The 23,682-nt window shown below is 54.0% G+C and overlaps 1 protein-coding gene across 26 annotated transcripts in view; it reads left to right on the forward strand.

Moving 5' to 3' along the window:
• The window catches only part of CAMTA1 (calmodulin binding transcription activator 1), an 866,060-nt gene that overhangs the window by 150,937 nt on the left and 691,441 nt on the right, over nt 1–23,682 (forward strand). The window contains exon 1 of one of the 26 annotated variants that reach the window (XM_021097512.1): nt 17,002–17,683. The exons of the other annotated variants lie outside the window; for them this stretch is intronic. Within the exon in view, the coding sequence (XP_020953171.1) occupies nt 17,630–17,683 (54 nt within the window). The 5' untranslated portion in view covers nt 17,002–17,629. Of the gene's footprint in view, nt 1–17,001; nt 17,684–23,682 lie in introns of those variants that run through there. 26 annotated transcript variants of the gene reach the window in all.

Here is a 23,682-nt window from a genome sequence, read left to right on the forward strand (position 1 = left end):
AACCAGTCCCCGTTATAGAACAGTTACTCACTGCAGGGAATTTAGAAAACACAGAAGAGCGTCAAGGGGAAAGCGGGGCTCACCCCAGGCCTCACCGCCCAGAGGTCACAACCTGACCTTGTGGTTGATTTCCTTCCAGCCCCTTTCTATTGAGGCGAGCGTCTGCTTTGTTTTGTTTCCTCACATTGGGGCCCTGGCTTTTTCATTTAACAACATATCGTGGGCACTTCCTCTAGTCCCGAAGTAGTCTTTGCAAACACGATTTGAGATCTTTGCCTAATAGCCCATCCCATCCTCTGTCCCATCCTTTTCTCTCTACCCCGCTGTTCCGGCTTCGAGGAATTCACTGTAGATCCCCTTCGTGGAGTCAGAGAGGAAGATTCTAGAAACCGTAGAGACCATGCACGGCCCTGGCTGGTGTGCCCTGTGAGAGATTGGAGGAGCAGTGGGAGGTCCAGGGTCCACCCTTGGGGACTTGGCCGAGACCCGAGCGGTGTGTGTCCTGGGTCCCAACCCTGCAGTTCCTCCCCCAGGCATGCCCCTCTCAGCCCTGGCAGGGCCATTTGGGCCATCACACCACATGCCTGGAGGAGCAGATCGCCCAGCCTCCCTGGCTCAGGGCCCACTTCCTCCCGGAGGCCGGCCTAGTGCCCGCGCCCGCGCCCACGGGGGGCCGGCCTGCTGGGAGCGTCCCCTCTCCCTGACCTTGGAATCCACATTCCTCCCTCCCCGCTCCTTCCTTCAGCCCAGAGCCTGCTCTGATTGAGGAACTCTCTCCTACAAGATGGAAAAAACCCAAGGGTATAAAAGTCACTGCACTTTATAGCCTTTTAAGGGCCTTTTAAAAACAATGTTCATTCAATTTTTTTTCTTTTTTTTTTTATGAGCTTTTTGGTACACACAGCACATAATCCCACATAAAACGGCTAGCGTCACACTGGTGGGGAACCGCAGCGCCGATGGGAACATCCGTGAAGTTAAATGTCTGCTTCCGTGGGAGAAGCTGCAGGTCTCCGGTCTGCAGGGGATTCTGGTTCAAGGGCAAGGCTTGCCCTCGCTGACCCTCAGGGCAGCCCTCGGGTGGTCGAGTCTTTGGGGTAGGAGGCTCAGGCCCCCTTCCAGGGGACTGACGCTGATGCGGCTTGAACCCTGGCTTCCAGAGTCAGCTGCACGCGCTCTTTTGTGCTTGTCCGTTTCCTCATCATTCACAAACAGTCGGCCTCGCTTTTGTGAACCAGGCTGGGAAAGCCGGTCTCATGTCGTCCCTGGATGGTGGCTCGATGATGGGCTGGTCCCTGGGCCAGTAAGGGGTGATGACGGTGTGCAGAAGTGGGGAGACTGGACCAGCTTGGCCACAGACCTGTGGGGTTTGGGGGCACTTACCCCTGGGGGGCCCCCAGCTTGGTGGGTGGTGCCCAGGGTGGGTTAGCTCACGCCTAGTCCATGTTGGATGGGGGTGGGGAGCGCGGTTTTATGTATCCTCATAACCACGACTCTTCTGTTTACTCTCATGCACCACAGCACCATGCCACTTGTCCTGCAGGTTTCAATACTTCCTCATCCAACGTGGAGCTCCCAGGTCACCTCCCAGAGCCCCAGAGGGCACACGGTTATTTTGTCAGAACTTGAGCTCTGAGTTCTGCTTTGCAGAATAGGAATAAGCGTTCCTGCTTATGGCGTGGTCATTCTGTGCCCAGCTTCTGCCTCATACCTAGCAGCCCAGTGCTGGAGACTCTACCCAGGAGACCATAATTGATTCAGAGAGGTTAAGCCGCTTGCCCAAGACCACACATGAAACAGGCCCTGAGCTGGGAGCAGCCCGGTTCCTAGCCCAAGGATCATGAGCCCCTTTGAAAGCCCAACTGGGGCCCCGGGGCAGCTGGGCATTGGAACAGTGACAGTGAGCGTGTGCGGATGAGCAGATGGGCCTGGCTGCGACTCTGCCATCTCCTGGGATGTCCCCCTCCCTCTTCTCGCCCAGGGCAGGGTGGCTCCTTGGCTAGGGTGGGTGGGGCAGGAAGCAGCGTGGGCTGACCGCCCCCAGCCTCCCGCCTGGGCTCCCCCTGCTCCCTCTCAGGACCAGCCTGACCTTGCTCCGAGTGCACCTGCTTCCAGGTGGCTGTTTTGACTCCTCTTCACGTCTTGGTCTTTATTCTCCGCCATTAGAAGGGCTTCATGTTTATTGATTGTTGTCTCTGGACCTTCAATTTTTCTCTGCAGCTCCTGCAATCTGAAAATGAGTCTTCCAGCCTTGTTAGCCACTGTCGTTTGAAAAGCATCTGACCTTCCCCTCATCAGCTCCAGCTAGTCATGGCCGGTGGCTTCTAGTCAGCTGGGGAGGGAAGCGGGGGCAGCAGTGCCAGGGGCTTCTGGAGGCCACAGCCCAACCCCCGGCATGGATGACACCAGGTGCTGAGTGTCCACTGCTGGCTGTCTCACCACCTCTTCTCACCTCCGTTCTTCCTCTGCCAGGGGCGGGGGTCAAAGACACCTGTCCTGTAACGTATCAGGGGGCTGCCGAGGTTCAGAGTCAGGCTTGGGGGTGGGGAGGGGGCGCTGCTTGTTTGAGCCAAAAGCCAGGTCTGTGGATGGTACAGGCGATGGAGCTGGGGCTCTGGGGTCGTTAGCTCTGGAGGGAGGAGGCCCGGCCTCATCTCTATCCCCGGGGGTGGGTTAGAGCACTGCGTGGTGGCGCTCAGACTGCGTCATTGTCGTGGTGGTGAAGCGGGACCACTTCTGTGCGCCCCCGCCTCTCGCTCTGTGTCTGGTTTGTGGTTCACTGAGCTCAGCTGCACTCTGTCTGGGGCCTGGGGCTCCTGGTTTGCTGCCTGTGGGTTGGAAGTGGTTTGGATCAGAGGTGGGGGAGGTGCTGGGCTGCCGGAACTGTGGGCTCTGACCTCCATCCTGCCCCCGGGGCTGGCGGGAGAGCCATCTTCTCCACTGGGTTTTTCTGTGCAAACAAATAATCCTCCAGGCAGAGCTGGGAGGGAGCCCATGCCTCAGAGGACTCGAAGTTCAGGGCCAGTTCTGAGGTGCCCTCAGCTCTTTGGCAGCAGTATTTTCCAGCATTTTCCGCATGAGAAGGTGCTGCAGCGGGACCTCATTTTGGAGCCACAGCTCATCTTTTTTCCGTGGACGGAGACGTCTTGGGCGTCTACTCTGTTCCACGCGCCCGCCTCAGGGCTCCCCACTCGCCGGGGTCCAGCACCATCCCAGTCCTGCCAGCTTCTGGCCCAGGCGGCCCTCTCAGTGCCCCAGCTCCTCGTAGGCATTTGGGAGGCCGTCCATCCTCCGCCCCTCACCTCGACCCACGTGCTTACCGAGGGGCCCACGTGTTGACTGAAGTTCCTGGCCAACCCGAGGGGCTGCCGGGGCTGCTGGGCTTCCCAAATGGCTCAGTAGGGTCCCAGGTGCCATGCCTCCCTCTGCCCTGCTTGGTCCATGATTTGTGGGCACTCTCGTTGGCTGGTCCGCCTCGCTCTCTTGTTTACCCTTCGCTGTTAACAACAGTAATTACAGTATAGTTGTGAGATGAAAACATGACTAAATTATGACACTGCTTGTGTAACAATCTCTTAAAACTGACTCGGAAGGCAACAGCTGCACAATTAGGCTATAAATTCTCTTAAATGAACTTGTCTGTGGCAACGGTACCTGTGTGGCGGTGGTGTCGTTGGGGAGATAACTAGGCTTAATGGGCTTGGAGAGGGAGCGTCAAGGATGGCGACGCAGGAAACTTTGTTTTTTGCCATAAACCACTTGTTCTCTTAGAAAAACGAAGGGCTCCGTGTTGGCCCATTCACCCCTCTGTCTGTCAGGGACCGAGGTGCACAGACTGGTTTGACGAGCTGACATCAGGGAGCCTCCTCTGCCTTGGGGTGTGGCCTCTGAGCCTCACGCAGAGGCAGAGCCAGCCAGAGACTGGGGGGTGGACACGGAGGGGTGAGTGAGTATCTGGTGGCAAGGATGACCCCCCCTCAGGATGGGCTAGCAAGGCCCGCCGCAACCCCTTCCAGACGAAACCCCCGAGGCAGGGCACGGGGTCCTGGTCTGGGCGCCATAAACGTCGCGGTCCCCTGGGGAATGTAGCCACTCACTCCCAGCGTGTCATGTGGGAGAACTGTTAGGTAGCACAAAGCTAAGGACGGCCGGTGGGCTGTTGAGGACGCTGGCCCCCCCCCGCCCCGACTCCAGGTGAGACGGGATTTGGTGACACTCTCCTGGGAGGCCCTGCCATCTGTCTCCACTGAGCTCTCAGAAGTGCGCTCACGTCCTGTTGCTGCTGTAACAAATTACCCTGGGCTTGGTGGCCTAAAAGAACGCAAAGGTTTTAATGGCACAGCTCCCCAGTCAGAAGCCTGACATAGGTCTCACAGCGCTAAAGTCAGGGTGCAGGCAGGGCAGCTTCCAGCGGCCACCCGCATCCCTTGGCCCGCGGCCCCTTCCTCCGTCTTCAGGGCCAGCAGCGGTGGGTGGAGCCCTTCCCCGAGCCTCCGTTCTGCCTTCCTCTTCTCTCCGCTCTTTAGGGCTCATGTGGTTACTGGTACGTCGTCTTCCTCTCGGGACCAGTGGATGAGCAGCCTTAGTTGCACCTGAATATTCAGGTCCTTTTGCCCTGTGCCGTGGCATATCCACAGGTTCTGAGGATTATGATGTGGGCATCTTTACCGGGGTGGTGGCGGGTGGAGAGCAGGGTCGTGGGCCACTTTGACCTCTGTGCCCTCTGAACTCAGCATAAGCAGGGCCTGGACTGGAAGGAGGTGGAACTGAGCTGGTCTCGGAAGATCAGAGAGAAGGGAGTGGGGCTGGGTCAACAGCAGGGCCCCGCTGAGCCACAGCTGTGACGTGGGCTTTCAGGAACTCCTGGTCAGAGAGAGTGTGAACTCACGTGAACAAAACCCAGGAACAGAGATGCCCACCCCCAAGTCACAGACTGAGCTGGAATCTTCCTGAATGGAAATGCCAAGTGGGGAGGGTCTGTGGCAACCTTTTCCTCCTGGACCACCTCCCTGGAGAAGGTGCCAAGCAGGAAGCTCCGTTAAAAGATTAAGCTCTGTGGTAACAATTTTCAGAATAAATAGGAAGTTCCCACGGTGGTTCTTGTGGTAACAAGCCCAACTAGTATCCATGAGGACGTGGGTTCCATCCTGGCCTCGCTCAGTGGGTTAAGGACCCAGCGTTGCCATGAGCTGTGCTGTAGGTCACAGATGTGGCTCGGATCTGGCGTTGCTGTGGCTGTGCTGTAGGCCGGCAGCTGTAGCTCCAATTTGACCCCTGGCCTGGGAACCTCCATATGCTGGAGGTGCAGCCCTAAAAAGCAAAATAGATAAATAAAATAAATGAACACGCAAGAAACCCTGGATGTGGCAGAGACCCCCCGTGGGAGTCCCAGCTGTGGGCTTGACAGTCGGGATTCTGATTCCGGGACTTACAAAGCTCTTCGCCCACAGCTGTGGGCCAGCAGGTGTCTTCCACTCTCTCCCCACCCAGCCCTGATGCGAGGCTGCTGGACTTTCCTCTCGGACAGCTTTTGTGATGATGCGCAGGCATCTCCCCGGACCGGTCCGCAGCACAGATTTCTGGAGCGTGTCCTTGGGGACCTCCAGATCCAGGCCTATCACTGAAGTCCGTCACCCAGAAAATCTGTTGACGGAACCGTTCTCTCTGAACTGCAAGCAAATTGGGAAATTTGAACGTGATGCCATAAAACAGAACCTCAGACGAGCACAGGAAGCCTCTCTCCTCCCAGCTCCAGTCTCGGCGCTGCTGCAGCTTCCTGCCCTGTCATCTGTGAGGCTGGCCACATACAGTATTTATTTTTTTTAATTAAGCCGCGTTGCTGTGTGGCCCACCCTCCACAGAGGCTTTATAAAGCCCAGCCTTCTAAGTTGCTGGAAGTTTTTATTTTATTTTATTTTTTAAGCGGATAGTAAAATTAAGCGGTTATTAGTATTCACGAAAAATGCTCGTGGCAGGCTTCGCACACGTAATGAGAAGCCACCTGCAGTTCAAAGCAGTCCTTGATAATGCTGTAATTAGATTTGAGATGCAGAAAAGCTCATTAAAATTAAATAACATATTTGTCACTGTTTTAAGAGGTACAGATTGCCCAGAACCATGCTGGCCTCTTGACCTTGAGTGTTTTGGCGGAGTCCTTGCTGCCAACAATTGGAAAATAACATCAGTAATTCTGCAGAGAGTCCTGAAAACATGTTCATCCTCGGCTCAGTTTGTGTTGAGAAAAGGAGAGAGATATCCAGGGGAAATCGTGCGCTTGTACGCCGTGTGTTCCAGGGGAGAAGGGGAAGCAGAATCCTCTCTGAACAGGCGGATGAGTGTGTGTAAGCAGGGAGGTCCCCTCAGGGCGTGGGGACCCTGTGATGGGGTCTGCACGTAGTGGCGATGGTGGCACTGGGGACCGCGGCTCACCCCTCCGGCCCCAGCCCTGATGGAGCTCCTTGTTCAGCAGAGGCCCAGGGCTACTGAGCCTCAGCCACACAAGTACCCATGAGCTGTGTCCCAGGCTTCCGAAAGGTCATGGTCTCGCTGGGGAGACAAGGTTCCAAGAAGTCAGGTGCCAGGAAAGTAGATACTGTTTATAGAAACAGCTGATGTTTCCCCAGTGTGTCGTGCACACCAGGTGTGAAGTGTGGGGTGTGCATCGTCTTAGTCCCTCTCTTGGTCTAGGCGACGGCCCGGCTGTCCCGTCTTCTTTGGGGAGCTCTGGGCACTTGCCTGAAGTCACGTAGTCAGCGTGTGGCTAAGCCAGGATTCAAATCCAGGCCGGCCTTCCTGCAGACCCCTGCACTGGGGGGGATCCAAGGCAGCCCAGGTGCCATGGCCAGAGCAGAGACCTGGGGTGGGAGGCAATGCACGGGGGTCTCTCAGAACTCACTGAGTGCCCACTGTTGGGCCGAAACTCTTCTAGAAACTTCCTGCCTAGGAATCATTTCATTCCCATAGCAGTCCTATTACTCCATTTTACAGATGTGGACAATGAGGCAGGAGGACTCAAATAACCAGCCCAAGGTCACCAGGTGGCTGGCTGCAGAGCTGGAGTGCAGCTTTGCCCTTGATCAATATCCTCTGTTTCTTCTCCCTTAAAACCTGTACACAGTGTTCTACAAAGGAAAGATGTCACTTAGACGAGATCATGATTATTTTTACTCTTGGAGGAAGAAAATGCAATTTGCATTCAAGAGGTAGAGACCAGGGGAGCTTGCCTGGAACAGAGAGCTCTGAGCTGGAGGTGAGTGGCTGGCCCGTGGTTGGAAAAGATGGCAGGTGTCAACAGAGACCTGGCACGGCCTCTAGAGAGAGCCAGGCCTTGGCCATCTTCAGGGCAGCGGGCCCATGGGAAGCCAGGCTGCAGCCGACCGCCCCTCCCCCTGGTGCTGGATTGATTTTCCAGGATGACTCTCTTGGCACTGGGTCCAGATTTAGTTCAGTGGAGAGCTCGTCTTTCAAAGTCCAGCTCAAATGTCACCTCCTCTGCAAAGACTCCCCCTACCCCCGAAGCCAAATTAATCACCCCTCCTCACTGCTCCCACAGCACTGTTGATACCTCCAGAATAGTCTTATCATATTGGACTCAGATTGATGTGTTTACAAGTCTCTTTCCAGCTCACAGGGGCTTCTTGAGGGCAGGTCCCCGGCCACTCTGCCTTTATGTCCTCGTGCCTGGGGCAGAGCTGTGTATGCAGTGAGTACTAAATAAATGATGAGGCAGGAAATGATGGATGGAGAGGTGGTTGAATTTGATTTAATTCAATGGACATTTACCTGCCGGTCTTGCCCTGAGCCCTTTATGTAGATGGACTTGTATCAGCCTTCGTGACAACCCTATGAGGCCAGTTCTATTAGTATCTCCATTTTACAGGTGAGGAAACTGAGGCCCAGAGAGGTTGTGTAACTTTTCCATATTCTACAGCTAGTAAGTGGTGGTGCTGGGATTAAACCCCATACAGCTCGGGGTGGACCCTTCTGCTTAAAGCATTCTTGCAGGTAACCCCATTCCGTCTGTGAGTAGTGAGTCTTAACTAGCGGAATCTCTGGAATTAACTCTCACTTTTAACAAAATGTCTGAATGGGAGTTTCCTGGTGGCCTAAAGGGTTGAGGATCCAGTGTTGTCACCTCTGTGGCTTGGCTTGTTGCTGTGGTGCAGGTTCGATCCCTGGTCCAGAAACATGTGAAGACCGTGGGCATGGCTGGAAAAAAATGTCTGAATTTATGTTTGGGCTGTGATGCAGTTCAGGTTCCTTTGTCGTAAGCCACAGAAACCAACCCTAGCTAAATTAAGTAACAGCGGACTCTATTGTGTTTATAGAGTGGACACACAGGAAGGAAGCGCCTTGGGAAGGCCAGGCGGACCTGCTAGTAGGAGCTGGGGACAGGCTTGCTGGCGCACTCCCCACCTCCCTTCAGATTCTGGGGCCTGGTGGCCCATCGTGGTCCTGCCTGTGCCATGAAGCTGGGAAGACCCAAACTGTTAAGGGTGCTAAAACCATGGCCAGGGCTGGGTGCTTCTCCGTCCTACCCCCTATGTCCCCTTGCTTTGGTCACCCGCTGAGCGGGCCGAGGTCCTGTTTCCTTGAGACCTAGTTCTGGACTTGGGGGTGGGTGGGCTGATTCTTCCTGAAAGGAATCATCATTGGCAGTGACCTTTCTTAGGTTTTTAACATTTTGAGGGGATTGATTGAATTGATCCAAGCCATTCATTCTCAACCTCCAAAGGACAGAATACCATAGGGACAGCCCAGCTGGGAGCCTGGGAAACGGGTGCAGACCCGGGGGAGACAGAGCCTCTCTCCCTGGGAACATGGTGGACAGAGCAGATCTCTCGCACAGGTTGCTGCAGGCTGTTGCCCTGGTCCAGAGCAGGATGCAGAGGCTGGTTTCCAGGGCTGGTGGAGGCCGCCGCTGTGTATCGCTCTCAGCAGCCAGTCCAGGCACTTCCGGGATGGGAGGCATCTTGTCCTGTTTTGTCAAACCCAAGTTCCCGCTTCTGCGGTTCCTCCCCACTGTCCTACTAATGTGGACAACAGTCCGGGGCCCTGCCCTGGGCCCTGGCTCTGTCTCCCAAGTGTCCGCGGAACGGAGCACCAGCACCTGCTGGTCTGACGGCCTGGATGCTCCAAGGCGCCTTTATTTATTCATTACACAAATATGCGTGGAGCGCATCCTCTGTGTCGGGCACGGAGCACAGTGGGACGAGGGCAGACCTGGTCTCTGCTCAGAGACAAGCAGGTAGCCCACTTCCCCATTGTTCTGCTTGGCTGAGATGCCCGCCTCGTGTCTGGTCCCGCCTCCTTTCCCGTCAAGGTCAGCTCGCCCTTGCTGGGAAGTGGGTCTCGGTGTGAGAGGCCTGGGTCCCAGGCCGAGTGGGTGGACAGGGCGTCCTGCCCCTCCCTCCCAGATCACACCCCCTGCCCCGCTACCCACCGCTCACCGCCCCCACCTCCGCGGCCCTCCAGCCCTTCCCTGGCCGTATGGACCCGCCCTTCTCCTCCCCTTTTGCCCTCTCCTGTCAGGCCCCACCCCTTTGGCTGCGTCTTTCCAGCTTTTGGCCCCGCCCCTCCCATTCTAGCTCCTCCTCTCTCTTGCTATATAGTCCTGCCTCTCTGGCCCCGCCCCTCTTGGTCCCACCGCTTCAAAAGTGTCCCCTCCCCTCCCTTCTGGCCCCGCCCCGCCTGGCCCCTCCCACGTGGCCCCGCCTCTCCCGCTCGCCCCGCTCCGCTCTCGGGCCCCGCCCCCTCCTGCCCTGCTCCTCTCTACCTCTCGCAGGAACCCGCGTGATTTATAAGGCCGTCTGGGCCGTGACCTATAAACCCTTTTCTTCAGAGGGTGCCTGCGCTTGGATTAAATGCCTCCGAAAGGAGCCTCTGCCTCAGAAGTGTCATGTAGAATGTTTCCGCTGACGGCGAACCTGACCTTTAAAAGCCCAAGTACAGGAATCAAAGCTGCCTGGAGGAGGAGAATGGGGGCCGCCGGCGCCTGATCTGGGCTTCACCTGCCCGCACGATTTACGACCCCTCCCCGACCCGCTCAGAATTGGGGGCTGCGGTTCCCAGCAGGGTATAGTGGCTGGGGACACTGGGGGCGCCCTTTGGGGATGAGAGGTAGAGACTGGTACCCTGATGCCTGCTCCTGCGAGGGGTCACCAATCCAGGGAGGCAAATCCTTACCACGCTCGTCCAGGCCCCCGATGGGGTTAGTGGGGAAAGAGCCGGTGGGGGCTTCTCGTAAAAGCTGGGGCGTCCTGCCTCATCCTGATGTTATGGGAGCTTAGCCCGAGGCTGCCCCAGCTAGGGTGCAGCGTTTGGGGAGCTCTGGGTGTCCCTGTGCAGGGACCTGGGGACTGACATAGGGCCTGGGAGAATCAGTGAATCTCAGTCCCACCTGTCATCTGGGACAGGGTCCCTTGCTTGGGTAGAAACCATGGTGGTCGTGGGTGCTCCCCTCCCATGTTGGAGGGCCCGAGCTCTGGGCAGTGGCTGCTCTGTGGTCCGCGTGGACCCTTTACACTAAGGGGCTGCATTTTCTCCCTCTCCTGCTCCCATGGGCGGTGGTCCACCATGGAGAGGCGACTGCCTCACTCCTTGCTCCCTTTTTATGAGAGACCTTTGCGGCCATTGCTTTGCTTTGGTCCCCGTGCAGTGCCGAGGGGTTGGCGGGTTCTCTTCTCCTCAGGGCTTCTTGGTGGAAGAAGTTAGTGTGTCTTGCTTACTGGATGCCACCAGGCATTCTCTGGAAGGAGAACCAGGAGGTTTCTCTGCAAGGATGCATTAGTCGCGGGCCTATGGGCCTTTGTGGCTGAGAGCAGGGGACCATCGTCCATCATGTCATTTTCTGCACGGGCTCGGGCACGGGAGGCAGGGTGAGCCGCGGAAAGCAGAGTGTGATATGTGAGTGTGTGTGTGTGTGTGTGTGCACACGCATATGTTTGCATGTGTGTGTTTTCGTGCCCGTGTGTGCTGGGCACGTGCGGGTGCGCGCGTGCGCGCGCGCATGTGTGTGTATGTGTGTGTGTGCGTGTGGGGCAGGGCCAGGTCTAACTGGGGGAACAGACCATTCTGTTGTTATAAATAAGGCTGATTTTTATATTCCCAGTTGACCAGGGAGTGCAACCAGCAGACCAAAGGTAATGCATTTCAGCCGCCCGTTGGGGAAGGTAAATGTGGTTTATAAGCCCCTCTGGCTCGGAGGGGGCTGGGCAGTGGTGGCAGCTGAAGCGAGGCACACTCCAGATGGAGGGAGGGGACACGTCGGCGGTGGTGAGCCCGGATTCCTCTAAAGGAGAAAAAATGACGCGCCGCCTGTTAGCTAATCAACAGTGAGGAGAAAGTCCTGACAACAAGTAAAGAAAACTTAGCTGGCAATAAAATAAGGGACTTTTTATGGTGGTTTTTATGGGAACATTTTCACTTTGGGAGTTATTAGAGTTAGTGCCGGTTGTGACAAAAGCCGCATTTGCATACCGCCCGTGCTGGAGGCTGGCTGGAGCCTGAACGCAGCATTAACTGCATATCAGAGACCCTTTCAGAAGCCAAACAGGATGACATTTATTGCAAGCTCGATGCCGCGTGTCTGGCATTAGTTACTGCTTGTTGTGTCCTGTGGAATGCAGATTTTCAGTCTTGGGATCTTTCTGGGACTGTCTGCGGCTTCCTGTGTCCAGAGCAAGCTAGAGCTTTGGGAGTGGGGGCAGGGAGCAGGGCACAGCCTAGGGACAGGGGCAGGGACCTTGAGTTTTGTCTAGGCAACTGTCCTGCAGGCTGACCTGGGGGATACTGCCCTTCTAAGAATTATGCCCCATACCAGGAGAAACAGGAATTCTTCCAAATGCTTTTTCTTTTTTTAAAATTGAGATGTCATTTACATACCAGACAATTCACCCACTTAAAGTGTACAATTCAATGACTTTTAGTGTATTCCCAGAATTTTGTGACCATCATCACAGTAAATTGTGAAGATTTTAGTCACCCCTTAAAGAAATCGGAGTTCCCATTGTGGCTCAGTGGTTGATGAACCTGACTAGTATCCGTGAGGACGCAGGTTCAATCCCTGGCCTTGCTCAGTGGGTTAGGGATCCAGTGTTGCCGTGAGCTGTGGTGTAGGCTGGCATCTACAGCTCTGATTTGACACCTAGCCTGGGAACCTCCATATGCCACAGGTGCAGCCCTTAAAAAAAAAAAAAAAAAGAAACCACTTACCCCTTATATTCACCTCCAGGCCTCTAATCCTTAATGACCACTAACCCACCTTGTGTCTGTATGGGTTTGTTAACTCCAGACATTACATATCCATGGAATCATACGGGATATGACCTTTTGTGTCTGGTCTCTTTCACTGAGCATGATGTTTTCAAGGTGCAACCACGTAATAATAGGTGTCAGCACGTCATTCTTTCTTGTGTCTGAGTAATATCCACTCATTGTGTGTATAGGCCACATTTTATTTGCGTTTTTCTTTGTTTTGGCCAAGCCCATGGCATATGGACATTCCCATGCCAGGGACTGAACCCAAGCCACAGCAGTGACCACATCAGATCCTTAACCGGCTAGGCTGTCAGGGAGTGCCATTTCTTTCTTTTTTTTTTTTTATTTTAAAAGATTCTCCTGAAAAAACCATGGTTGAACTCCTTGGAAGAAATGTGAGTTTCCCGTTGGAAAGTGGAATTCTGGATGGAGGAAGAGGCAGAGAGTATGGCAGGGGACTGGGTGATTGTGTCCTGGGCTGACACTACATTTTGAAAAGATGGAGCTGATTCTTTGCCTCCTGACCTGGCCAAGGGGCTCACTCAGTGCCAGGTCTAATCTGGTTGATGTTGGGGTCTTGGGGGAGGGCTTTGTTGCTTGTAATTCCTCGATGTTCAAGGGTTCCCTGGGGGATGTCAGGGGGGAGAGGGCTCTGGAAGAGCAGGGGCTCCTGCCTCGGACCCTCTTCCCCTCAAGCTCTAGCCCTGCCACGCTGGTGGGGCGTCCGCCACTTTGAAGGGCTGGGCCGCGTCAGCCGAGGCGGGCAGCAAGGCTGTCTCCTCCGGGGTCTGTCTTCTGCTGATGTCGGAGGGGGTCACAGGGGAGGCACGAGGGGCTTCTGCCTGGCGTGGATTTAGTGGGGGTCTCAGGGCAGCGTGCGAAGTCAGAATGTCCCATTTTTTCCCTCTACCTGAAAAACCAGTAGGATCCCTGGGTGAGTCAGCTTTTAGTCTTAATTATGCTGCTATGTAAATATTTCTGAGGTCTCTCGGATTTCTCAGTTGGCACTGTATCACCGTTAATAACTAGAGGGCACATTATAAATATGCAAGCAGATAACAATGCATTAACTCAAAGAACATCGATAAACGGCCAAACCGAGCCTGAAGCAGTGGGCACCATGCTCCCTCTTGCTGCCAACACCGCCCCCATGCCCCGAACCAGGGAACCCCAGAATTCCCTCGGCTCACCCCACCCCAGGCGGCAGATCCAGGAGCAGCCAGCTGTCCCTTCATGTGCCCTGGGAACTGCTCCTAAGGAGACTCCAGCTGTTTTCTCCAGGCCTCAGGTCTCTCCTGAGAACAGCGGGCTGGGGCCTGGCCTGGCCTGGGCCCTCCTTCTGTCTGTGCTGGCACAGGACCAGAAATCAAGGCCAATACCCTTCTCCTTGTCCTTGGTTAAGTTGGAAAGGTCACAGCTGCCAAGGTAGATACTACCTGAGTTCTTGTTCCAGCTCCCCACCCATGATCATGGCCTTGAGATGTCATGTCAGCTTGTTTGTCTGAAATCTATGAATCTGACAGATATTTACTCCTATCTCCCGTGTGCCAGGCGCTGTGCTGGGCAGTGCATAGGGTCCTCGATATCTTGGGGCCAACAGTCAGCTGACTGGGCAGTGACGGCAGACAACAGGCAGGCAGTGATACGGACTGTGATCAGGAGTTCCTGTTATGGCTCAGTGGGTTAAGAAACAAACAGTCTCCATAAGGATGTGAATTCAATCTCTGGCCTCACTCAGTGGGTTAAGAATCTGGCATTGCCACAAGCTGTGGCTTAGGTTGCAGTTTTGGCTTGGATCTGTCATTGCTGTGGCCGTGGTGTAGACTGGTTGCTGCAGCTCTGATTCGACCCCTAGCCTGGGAATTTCCATATACCTCGGGTGCAGCTGTAAAAAATAGGAAAAAAATGTGATCATTGCGTGTATTGGAAATGTGGGGGTTCAGAGTATGTAATCCAGTCCTGGTGGGTGAGGGAAGGGACCCGCAGGAGATGCTGAGGATGAACTGGGGACACCCTGGCAGAAGGAGGTGGCTGGAGAGAGGGTGGAGGTGGTGGTGGGGGTACAGGGAAGAGCATGCAAGTCAGAGGGAACAGAATGTGCATGGCTTGGAGTGGTGAACGCAGGGTGTGTGTGTGGCTGCTATAGGAGTGAGGGCAGGAAGGTGTGAGGAGGTGGGCTGTTGGGGGGTAAATGAGGGTCTGTCTCCGAAGGTTGGGAGACACTGGAAGAGCATGAAGTTTCTCCTACATGATAGCAGGGCCACTGAGCAGGACCACTGAGCAGGACCCTTGTCTTGCCTTAGAAGGCGCCTGGCTGCATCTCGGTGAGTGGATCAGTGGGGCAAAGCTGGCAGCCAAGATACACTGGGGGTGGGGGTGGGGCCTGGGGAGGGTCCTTGCTTGGCTTCCAAGAGCATCTGCAGTGTGAGCTCAATCAGCAGCCTCATCCACTGCCAAGGGCACTGCCCCATCAGCCCTGAGCTGTGCTAAATCAGGCCGCTCAGGAACAGGATACAGCTTACAGGCCTGAACTTGGAGTCTGGGCAGGAAGGAGGTGGCGTTCATGGTCTGTGGAGGCGGCAGCAGCATTCATGTGGCCTGAGTGGTGCTGGGCTGGGGTGGGGGCGCCCCAGAAGTGAGGTGGCAGGTGGCGGAGCATCTGTCCCTGACCTGGTCGCTGCGCTGTTTCCTACCCTGTGACCTGCTTGGGCTCCTAACCCAAAACTCTGCCAGGGCTCAGTGATGTCCTGGATGTAAGTGGTATCCACGGGAGACGAGCTTTTGGATGCAGACTGAGGACAGATGGCTTACTCGAGCTCTGTCCACTTCTCCTGCCTCGATATCCCCCTCCGTCATGAGGGGACCTCCTCTTGGGTTTCTCGGAGGGCCAAGTCCAAGGGTGACGAGTGTGCTCTTGGTCTGTGTTTCCCGGATGCAGTTTGACTACCCATTTATTGGCCTTGAGAGCTGGTGTAGACCTGAGGTTTGGGCTTCATCTGTCTTCCTCTACATTAGATGTGGACCGGTTAGATCAATTTCAAACTTTTTATCTTGAAATCGTTGTACAACTACAGAAAGTTGCCAAGACAGTATGGAGAAACCCATGTACCCTTCACCCAGCCCCACCCTTAACTGTGGTGCCATGTCGCAAGCAGGAACCAGGCATTGACATAGTGTGTGTGTGTGTGTGTGTGTCTGGCCACTTCGTGTCCTGTGTGTCAATTCACGTAAACCTCCCCCACCATCAAGATCCAGAACCGGTCCGTCACCACGCAGCCCTCCTGCTCCCCTTCACAGTCAACCCGCTCTCCCCTCCCGCTGTCTCTAACCTCAGTCAACCACCAGTCTGTTCTCCATCGCTGTAAGATCATCTTAAATTATGCATCCGTTTTTATTGTAGTGATATATAGTAATTATCTTTCAAAATTTAGGAAAATGAAAATATTTCCATTACTTGGCCACATACACAGCTGCCATTGTCATTTTTAAAAAAGTTTATATCATCTATTTTCTCTTTTTTAATTGAAATATGGTTGATTTGTAATGTTGTGTTCATTTCCGGTATACAGCAAAGTGATTCATTTCAGGTATATAGCAAAGTGATTCACACACAAATGAATATATATATATATGATATTTATTTATATATCTGTGTATATATATAATATATATACATTTTCAGGTTTTTTCCCATTATAGATTATTATAAGATATTGAGTGGAGCTCCCTGTGCTACACAGCAGGAGCTTGTTGTTTTTCTGTGGTATATATAGTCGTGTGTATGTGTTAATCCCACACTCCTTATTTATTCCTCCCCTACCTTTTCCTCTTCGGTAATCATAAACTTGTTTGCTACATCTGTAAGTCTGTTTGTTTTATAAGTTCATTTGTATCTCTGTTTAAGATGCCACATATAAATGAGAGCACATGATATTTGTCTCTGTCTGACTTACTTCTCTTAGTATGATAATCTCTAAGTCCATCCATGTTGCCGCAAATGGCGTCATTTCATTCTTTTTCATGTCCGAGTAATATTCCATTATGTATACGTACCATATCCTCTGTATCCATTCCTCTGGCCGTGGACATTTAGGTTGTTTCCGGATCTTGGCTATTGTAAATAGTGCCACTGTGAGCAGTGGGCTGCATGTGTCTTTTTGACTTAGAGTTTTTGTCTTTTCCAGATATATGCCCAGCCGTGGAATTGCTGGGTCATACGGTAACTCTACTTTTAGTTCTTTAAGGAACCTCCATACTGCTCTCCCCAGTGGCTGCACCAATTTACATTCTTACCGACAGTGGAGGAGGGTGCCCTTTCCTCTGTGACCTCGCCAGCATTTATCATCCGTAGACTTTGATGGTGGCCGTTCTGACTGAAGTGAGGTGGTACCTCATTGTGGTTTAGATGTGCATTTCCCTAGTACTTAGCAATGTTGAGCATCTTTTCAGGTGCCTGTTGGTCACCCGTCATTGTCATTTTGATGCCCATCTTCTGCACCTTCTTTTGTACACACGCATGTATTCTACGAATGTGTCATCCCACTGTATGTAGGATTTTATATCCTGCTTCTCCGGCCTGATGTGCCATACTTTATATTCTCCATACATGTTGGGGTGCAGAGCAGTGCAACGCAAATGGCATCCCAGGATGTGGCCCCGGGTGGCAGGGACCTGGATGCTGCAGAGCGCGGGGGCCAGGCTGGAGACCAAGCATGGGGAGGAGGCGGTGGGAGTGGGGAGGGGGGCTCCTTCAGCTGTGCCACTGTCCTCCTGGGCTCTAAAGCCCCTTTGCTTTCCAGAGCGGCCTGACTCTCTGTCACCCAGCTGCTGGTTTGCTGTCATCCTCGGACTGTCAAGGAGCAGAAAGCAGAGATGATGAAAACCCTAAAAGGAATTAGGAGAAGGAGCACAGGAAGCTCCTGACAAACGGGTCCTCGAGCTTCCCTCTTCCTCCTCAGCCTTCCCGAATAATTACACGTGGGTGTCTGGGAGTGGGAGTATTTATAGCAACGCCTCTTTCGCTAGAGTGTCAAAACTTCTTCTTTGTGACACTATGAAAAGGTAATCAAATAGCAGAATGTGCAATTGTGTCATTGTGCCACAGCTTCAATTAGGATTACAAATAAATAGAAGATAGAAAATTTGAAACTGTAACCTCCCAAAGAGTCTGCAAGCACACAGACTGGGGCGGTTCTTTCCCCCTCCACCCTCACTCCGAATTTCACGGCTGCCTTGTAAGCTGCACAGTTGGCAGAAGCACTTTCTGGGTAGACTTCTGACTGAAGAAGAGATCCACAGGCAGGCCTTTTATGAAAAGGCTTTTAATAACTTTTAAGTCTGCATTGCATTAGAGCCGAGCTGGTGCAGGCTAATGGCGTCTGTGGCCAGGATGAAAGCACCCGCGACTGATCTCCGTCATCCTCAGGTGAGCACGCGGATGGAGTCCCTGCCCTCTGAGGGAAGGGAGGAGGGGTGGAGGACGTGGCTGTGTTGGGGAAGGGGCTCGCCTGCGCGGGCTCCCGGGGCCCCTGACGGCACCATCGCCACCACCCAGCTGGGATGTGTCGTGCTCTCTGCCCGTGACCTGGCCTCCGTACCCTGCCCCTCGGCCTCCTGGTGGAGCCCCTGGCAGCTCCTTGGAGGCAAGACCTCGTGTGTCTCCAGCAGGCTGCGAGTGGGGGGTGGCTGGTCTTGGCGCAGAGCCTAAGGGCAGGGACAGCCGAGCTGGCTTTGTACTTGGCATTGTTGGGAAGGAGATGAGCTGGAGGTGCGTGTCGAGGGCTCAGAAGGAGCCCTTGCCACCTCTGTCCCTCCAGACAAGGGGCATCTGTGCAGAGAAGGTTGGACAAGGCAGGTCTCAGCAGAGGAGGGGGCTCCGCCGTGGCTGGGTTGGGGAGGGAACTTGGTTTCTAGAAAGTCGAAGGGATGTACGCTTCTGTAAACTGCAGGCAGAATAGCAAGCCACTTAGAGAAAGTCCTGTGTGTACTCTTGGTGACACACCTGGTCCTTTGTCTTTAATAAAGACAAAAAGCCTTGTTTAAGACTTCACTCATGCCTCTGAGTAAATTAATATTGATTTGACCTGCGACAAGTGTTTGAATTTTTACTTTCTGCGTTTGGAGCGAGGATCGTGTTTCGTAAGCATTTTCTCTTGCCCTTGTCTGCAGTGAGCCTTTATTCATTCTGGCCTCCTCCACTGAGTGCCCGCAGTGTGCCAGGCCACTCTTTCCCAGCACTAGGATGGCTCGCCAGGCAAGCATGGTCTCTGTCCTCCCTGAGCCAGAATGCTGGCTGGCGATTGGTGGGGAGATCTTGGTTTAAGGATGCTCGGTCCACTCGGGCTGTGAAAACAGACTGCCGTAGACGGGGTGTCTCATCAACAACCAACATTTATTTCTCATGATTCTGAAGCCTGGGAAGTCGCTCTGTGGAGTCCCTTTTATAAGGGCACTAAGCGGGCCCCACCCTCATGACCTGATCATCTCCCAAAGGCCCCACCTCCTAGTGCCGTCACGTTAGGGGTTAGAATGTCAACATGTGAGTTTGGGGGGAGATAGACACTCAGTTTACAGCCGCCCAAACGGCTGACCGTGACCACTGCTCATGAGTGTTGGCTGTTCTGTAGCCGTGAGCATGAGTGAAGGATCCCCTGCCTCTTATTTCCACTGTGGCTGGTGCAGGGGGGATGGGGGTTAGGGACTGAGCTGGAGAGGCTGCCTGCCACATCCAAGACGTCTGGCCCAGGGAAGGAACTTTCACACCAAATCTCCGAGCCAAACTGGGCTTCCCCTGTCTGGACCAGCTTACCCGGGAGGCCCAGGATGAAAAGTGGTTTCCAAATCCAGCTTGAAGCCATGGCTGATTTTTTGTGGCGTTGTCCTTATTTAAAATGGGGCCTAGAAGGGCATTCTGGTTTGAAGAAAGACGCACAGTGGAGCTCATGGGCCCTGCACAGCATGCAGGGCGGCTGGGTCCCCTGCAGCTGGGTTTGGGCTGTTCTGCTGGGGAGCTGGTTCGTAATCTATACTGTTCTTGGTGCCAGGCGCTGCAGGCTCAGGTGAGGGACCAGGAGAGGGAGGAGCAGGAGGGGACCAGATGAGCTGAGAATTCAATTTTTCATATCGTAACACGACAGTACCGTTGTGTATTCCCATAATATCCCTTCAGTTTCTTGGGCTCTGGCGTTGCGTCTATTTTTAAAAACACTTGGACCAATAACTCGGCTTTATGCAGACCAACTGGAGGTCTCTGGCTTGAAGATTTACTGTCAAATAGCCTCTAAATGGGGAGGCACACAGCATGGTGGCCTCTGCGATTGTAGGTGAGCCATTTTTCTGGAATGAGCTGGGCTCTGTCCCAGAGCAACGGGCTTTCTGCAGACCAGGGAGCTGGGTGGTGGCTGGGGACATGGAAAGGGAAGCTTGTCACGTCCTTCTGCCAGCTCCAGCCTCTGTGCCGGAAGAGGTCCTTGCACGGCCTTAGAGGGCATGGAGCCTCCCAGGAGGGAGGCTTTGAGGAGGCTGGACGCCTTTCACCTGGATGTCCTGAGAGCCGCCCAGGCAGCCAGCCTGTGCTTTCTTGGGCCTTTGGAACTGCACACGGAAGGCTTGAGTTTGGCCAAGGAGGGCCAAGTTCTGCAGACTGGTTCAAGGCAGAACTGGGGCTGAGGGCTGAGCCACATTGAATTGGGGTATTTGTCTCTGTCCATCTCCGTGGGTTTCGAGCCATCTAGAACAGATGTGTTTTCCGAAAAGGTTCTTCCACTGAGATTCGCAGCCACTTGCCCAAGCCCTGGCAACTGAAATGATGTGTCCCTGGACCCCTGCTGACGGTGGCCCAGCTGTGGGCTGTCCAGGGTTGCCCTGATCGTTCAAGATTTCGGGGTCATTGATCGGTACATCACGACACATCTCTTGTTCCAACAGCACAATAGGAGCTGCAGGGCCCTCTCCTTTCATTTTAACAGGGTACCCACTCTCTTCTCTTCCCAGCCCCCGCCCCCCGCCGTCCCCCACCGAACATTCTATTGCCTGTCCTGTGTCTGTCTGTCCCTGGGTTTTGAAGTATATTCTTCATCATCCTTTTACGATTTTTCTTCTTACTCCCTGGGATCCCCCACCAGCGCGACCTTCAAGGGACCACACTTTTCTCTCTGCCCTAGTTCTCGGACAGGTCTTCAGTCATTGTCTCGAAAAGTAAAGCAGCCGTTGTTTCCCAGTCTAGGAACTGGTCTTGGCTGGCGCGTTGGTTATGAATCAATCACCTCTGAGTATCGCCCTCCATGGCAGGTTGGTGCCGTTCCAATGCCAGGAATGCAGGCAGGATTCCATGCCTTTGCTTAAACCCAGTGAAAGCCTCAAGGCCCACCTGCCACGCAGAGAGGTTGGTCCCAAATCCAGAGTTCTCCTCCCTGCCCCCGGGTTGCAGGAGAGTCTGGAAGAGCCCCTCTGTGTGTGGCCTGTCCAGCTCTGCCAAGGCCAGAGGAGAGCAGAGGACATTCGGGGTTGGTGGCCCCACTCCCTGCCCAACAGGGTCACCTCCAGCCTTGCTTAGGTGCCTGGCCCTCACAGCCCTCCCCCCGCCCCACTCCCGAGGTCCTGCTGCCTTAGTGACGCCATGTCTGATGAAGCTCAGGCCCCCACACCCTGATCCCCTGCATCTGCATCCTCTCCAGACCACGGACAAGCCAATGCCCTAGGCCCAGGCCTCTTCTTCATGGACCCGCAGCCTCTCCTGTCTCAGGAGTCAGCCCAGGAATCAGCTCAGAGACCTTGGAAGTACAGAGAACTCTGTCCAGGGATATTCCTTCAGGACAGTCAAATAGCTTCTCCTTCCAGCCCTGAAACCTTCCCCATGGAAGTAAACAATCAGACAAGAAACCATCCATTCAGCCAACAAATGTCAGGTGTTTGTTGGAATGAATGAAGGGCTTGCCATCTTCCCAGGTGGAGGGAGAAGTACCTTTCTTTCATTTCTGATGAGTCTACAAGATACAAGTTAATTTTTCATCAGATTATCTTGCCAAATTAAATTCTCAATAAATCACCCAGCTACACATGGCTTTTCTTGTGAAGGAGGCGCCACGGCAGTTTTCTAGGGGACGACACTGGGCAGAGAGGAAGTGGCTGCCCAGAGTCACCCGGCTGATGGAGTTGGAGGCCAATCTTGGGTCATCTGAAGCCAATTCCGGCACTTTTTCCACCCACCACAAGCATTGCGTGTTTTGAGGGTGGGGAGAGGTACAGAACTTCGCTCTTGTCCTTTAGGGGAAAGGCTCTTTGCCAGGAGAAACCTGGAGAGCTCAGTAAAAATGTTAAGGACCGGAGTTCCCCTGGTGGCTCAGCAGTTAACAAACCCAACTAGCACCCATGAGGACACGGGTTCGATCCCTGGCCTCGCTCAGTGGGTTAAGGATCCAGCGTTGCTGTGAGCAGTGGTGTAGGTGGCAGATGTGGCTCAGATCCCCCGTTTCTATGCCTGTGGTGTGGGCCGGCGGCTACAGCTCTGATTCAACTCCTAGCCTGGGAACCTCCATAGGCTGCGGTGCGACCCTAAAAAGCAAAATAACCAACCAACCCAACAAACAAAAAACCTCAAGGACCAAGGGTATGCTTGTGGTTGTAGCACCACTGCACGGTAACCCTCCTGGGGCTGCTTCTCTGTTGTCTGTCTGTTTTTCATAGGCTGGGGGTGCGCTTGAATTCTCTGTGTGTGCACAGTCATCATTTGCCTTGGGACTGAGTGAGTGAGTGAATGAGTTAATGAATGAATGAGTGATTGAATGAATGAATGAGGGAATGAATGAGTGGGTGTGTGGCTGATTGAATGAGCAGGTGAATGAATGAGCGAGTGACCCCTGAAGGAATGAGTGAGTGAGTGAATGAGTGAATGAGGGAGGGAATGAATGGGTGAATGAGGGAGGGAATGAATGAGGGAATGAGGGAGGGAATGAATGAGTGAGTGAGTGACTGAGTGAGTGAGGGCCACAGGAATTTGAGGAGCAGAGCCTTGAGAGATGGGTGTTCTTTGGAGGGAGTGAACGCAATGCCAAATCCCAGATCGGGCTGGTAGGGGAGGGAGTACAGCAGGAGGAGAAGGAGGTAGGGCCAGACCGGAGCATGAAAGCAGCTCCAGGGAGCCGTCATTCCCCCGCTTCAGACGCGCCGTCCGGGGGTTTATTTGCTTATTTGTTCCCAGAGCTGTGCGCCCATCACCACCATCCAGGTCAGAGCATGTCCATCCTCCACGGGGGAAACCCCAGTCTCAGCCCTCAGCCCACAGCCTCTGGCCACCACGCATCTCCTCTCAGTCTCTGGATGTTTCTACCCTGAACATTTCATGTCTGTGGAATCCTCTGCCACGTGACGCTGTGTGTCTGGCCTCTTTCACTTGGTATAATGTTTTCAAGGCTCTCCCATAAAGCTGTGGCCATGCCAAAGCCCCCTTCCTTCTCTCGCTGAGTGACCTTCCACGCCAAGGATGTGGCCTGGGCGTCTGGGAGGGACTTGAGCTAGGCACCAGGACAGACTCCTCAATGGAAGCTCTTGGAGCAGGAGCCTGACCTAGTCCGAGGAGAACTGTGGGAATCTAAGCGAACAGCAGCATCAAGTGGAACAGGGGACAGGGGAGTTCCTGCTATGGCTCTGCAGTAACAAACCCAACTGGTCTCCACAAGGATGTGGGTTCCATCCCCGGCCTCGCTCAGTGGGTTAAGTATCTGGCATTGCCATGAACTGTGGTGTAGGTCGCAGATGTGGCTCGGATCCGGCGTTGCTGTGGCTGTGGTGTAGGCCGGCAGCTGCGGCTCTGATTCGACCTCTAGCCTGGAAACCTTCATGTGCTACGGGTGTGGCCCTAAAAAGGAAAAAAAAAAAAAAGGAGAAACAGGGACAGAGGCCACCAAAGAGGCGTTCTGGGGTTTCTTGGGAGGGAGGGATGAAAGTCAGAACCAGGGAAAAGGAGCATGACCAGGCAAGATACTGAGAAACACATGTCAGTGGGACCTCCTGTGGTGTGTAAAAGGACCTAGGACGGAGAGCTGGCAATTAAACATTTTTTATTGGAGTTCCCGTCATGGCTCAGGGGTTGACAAATCCGACTAGGAACCACGAGGTTGCAGGTTCGATCCCTGGCCTTGCTCAGTGGGTTAAGGATCTGGCGTTGCCGTGAGCTGTGGTGTAAGTCGCAGATGTGGCTTGGATCCCGCGTTGCTGTGGCTCTGGCGTAGGCTGGCAGCTACAGCCCTGATTAGACCCCTAGCCTGGGAACCTCCATATGCTGTGGGAGCGGCCCTGGAAAAGGCAAAAAGACAAAAAAAAATTTTTTTTTAATTGAAGTAGAGTTGGTTTACAGTGCTGGGCTGATTTCTGCTGTACAGCAAAGTGACTGCCTTATAAACGTGTATATTCTTCTCCACATTCCTT

The sequence above is a fragment of the Sus scrofa genome, chromosome 6, assembly GCF_000003025.6.
Source record: "Sus scrofa isolate TJ Tabasco breed Duroc chromosome 6, Sscrofa11.1, whole genome shotgun sequence".
Lineage (NCBI taxonomy): Eukaryota > Metazoa > Chordata > Mammalia > Artiodactyla > Suidae > Sus > Sus scrofa.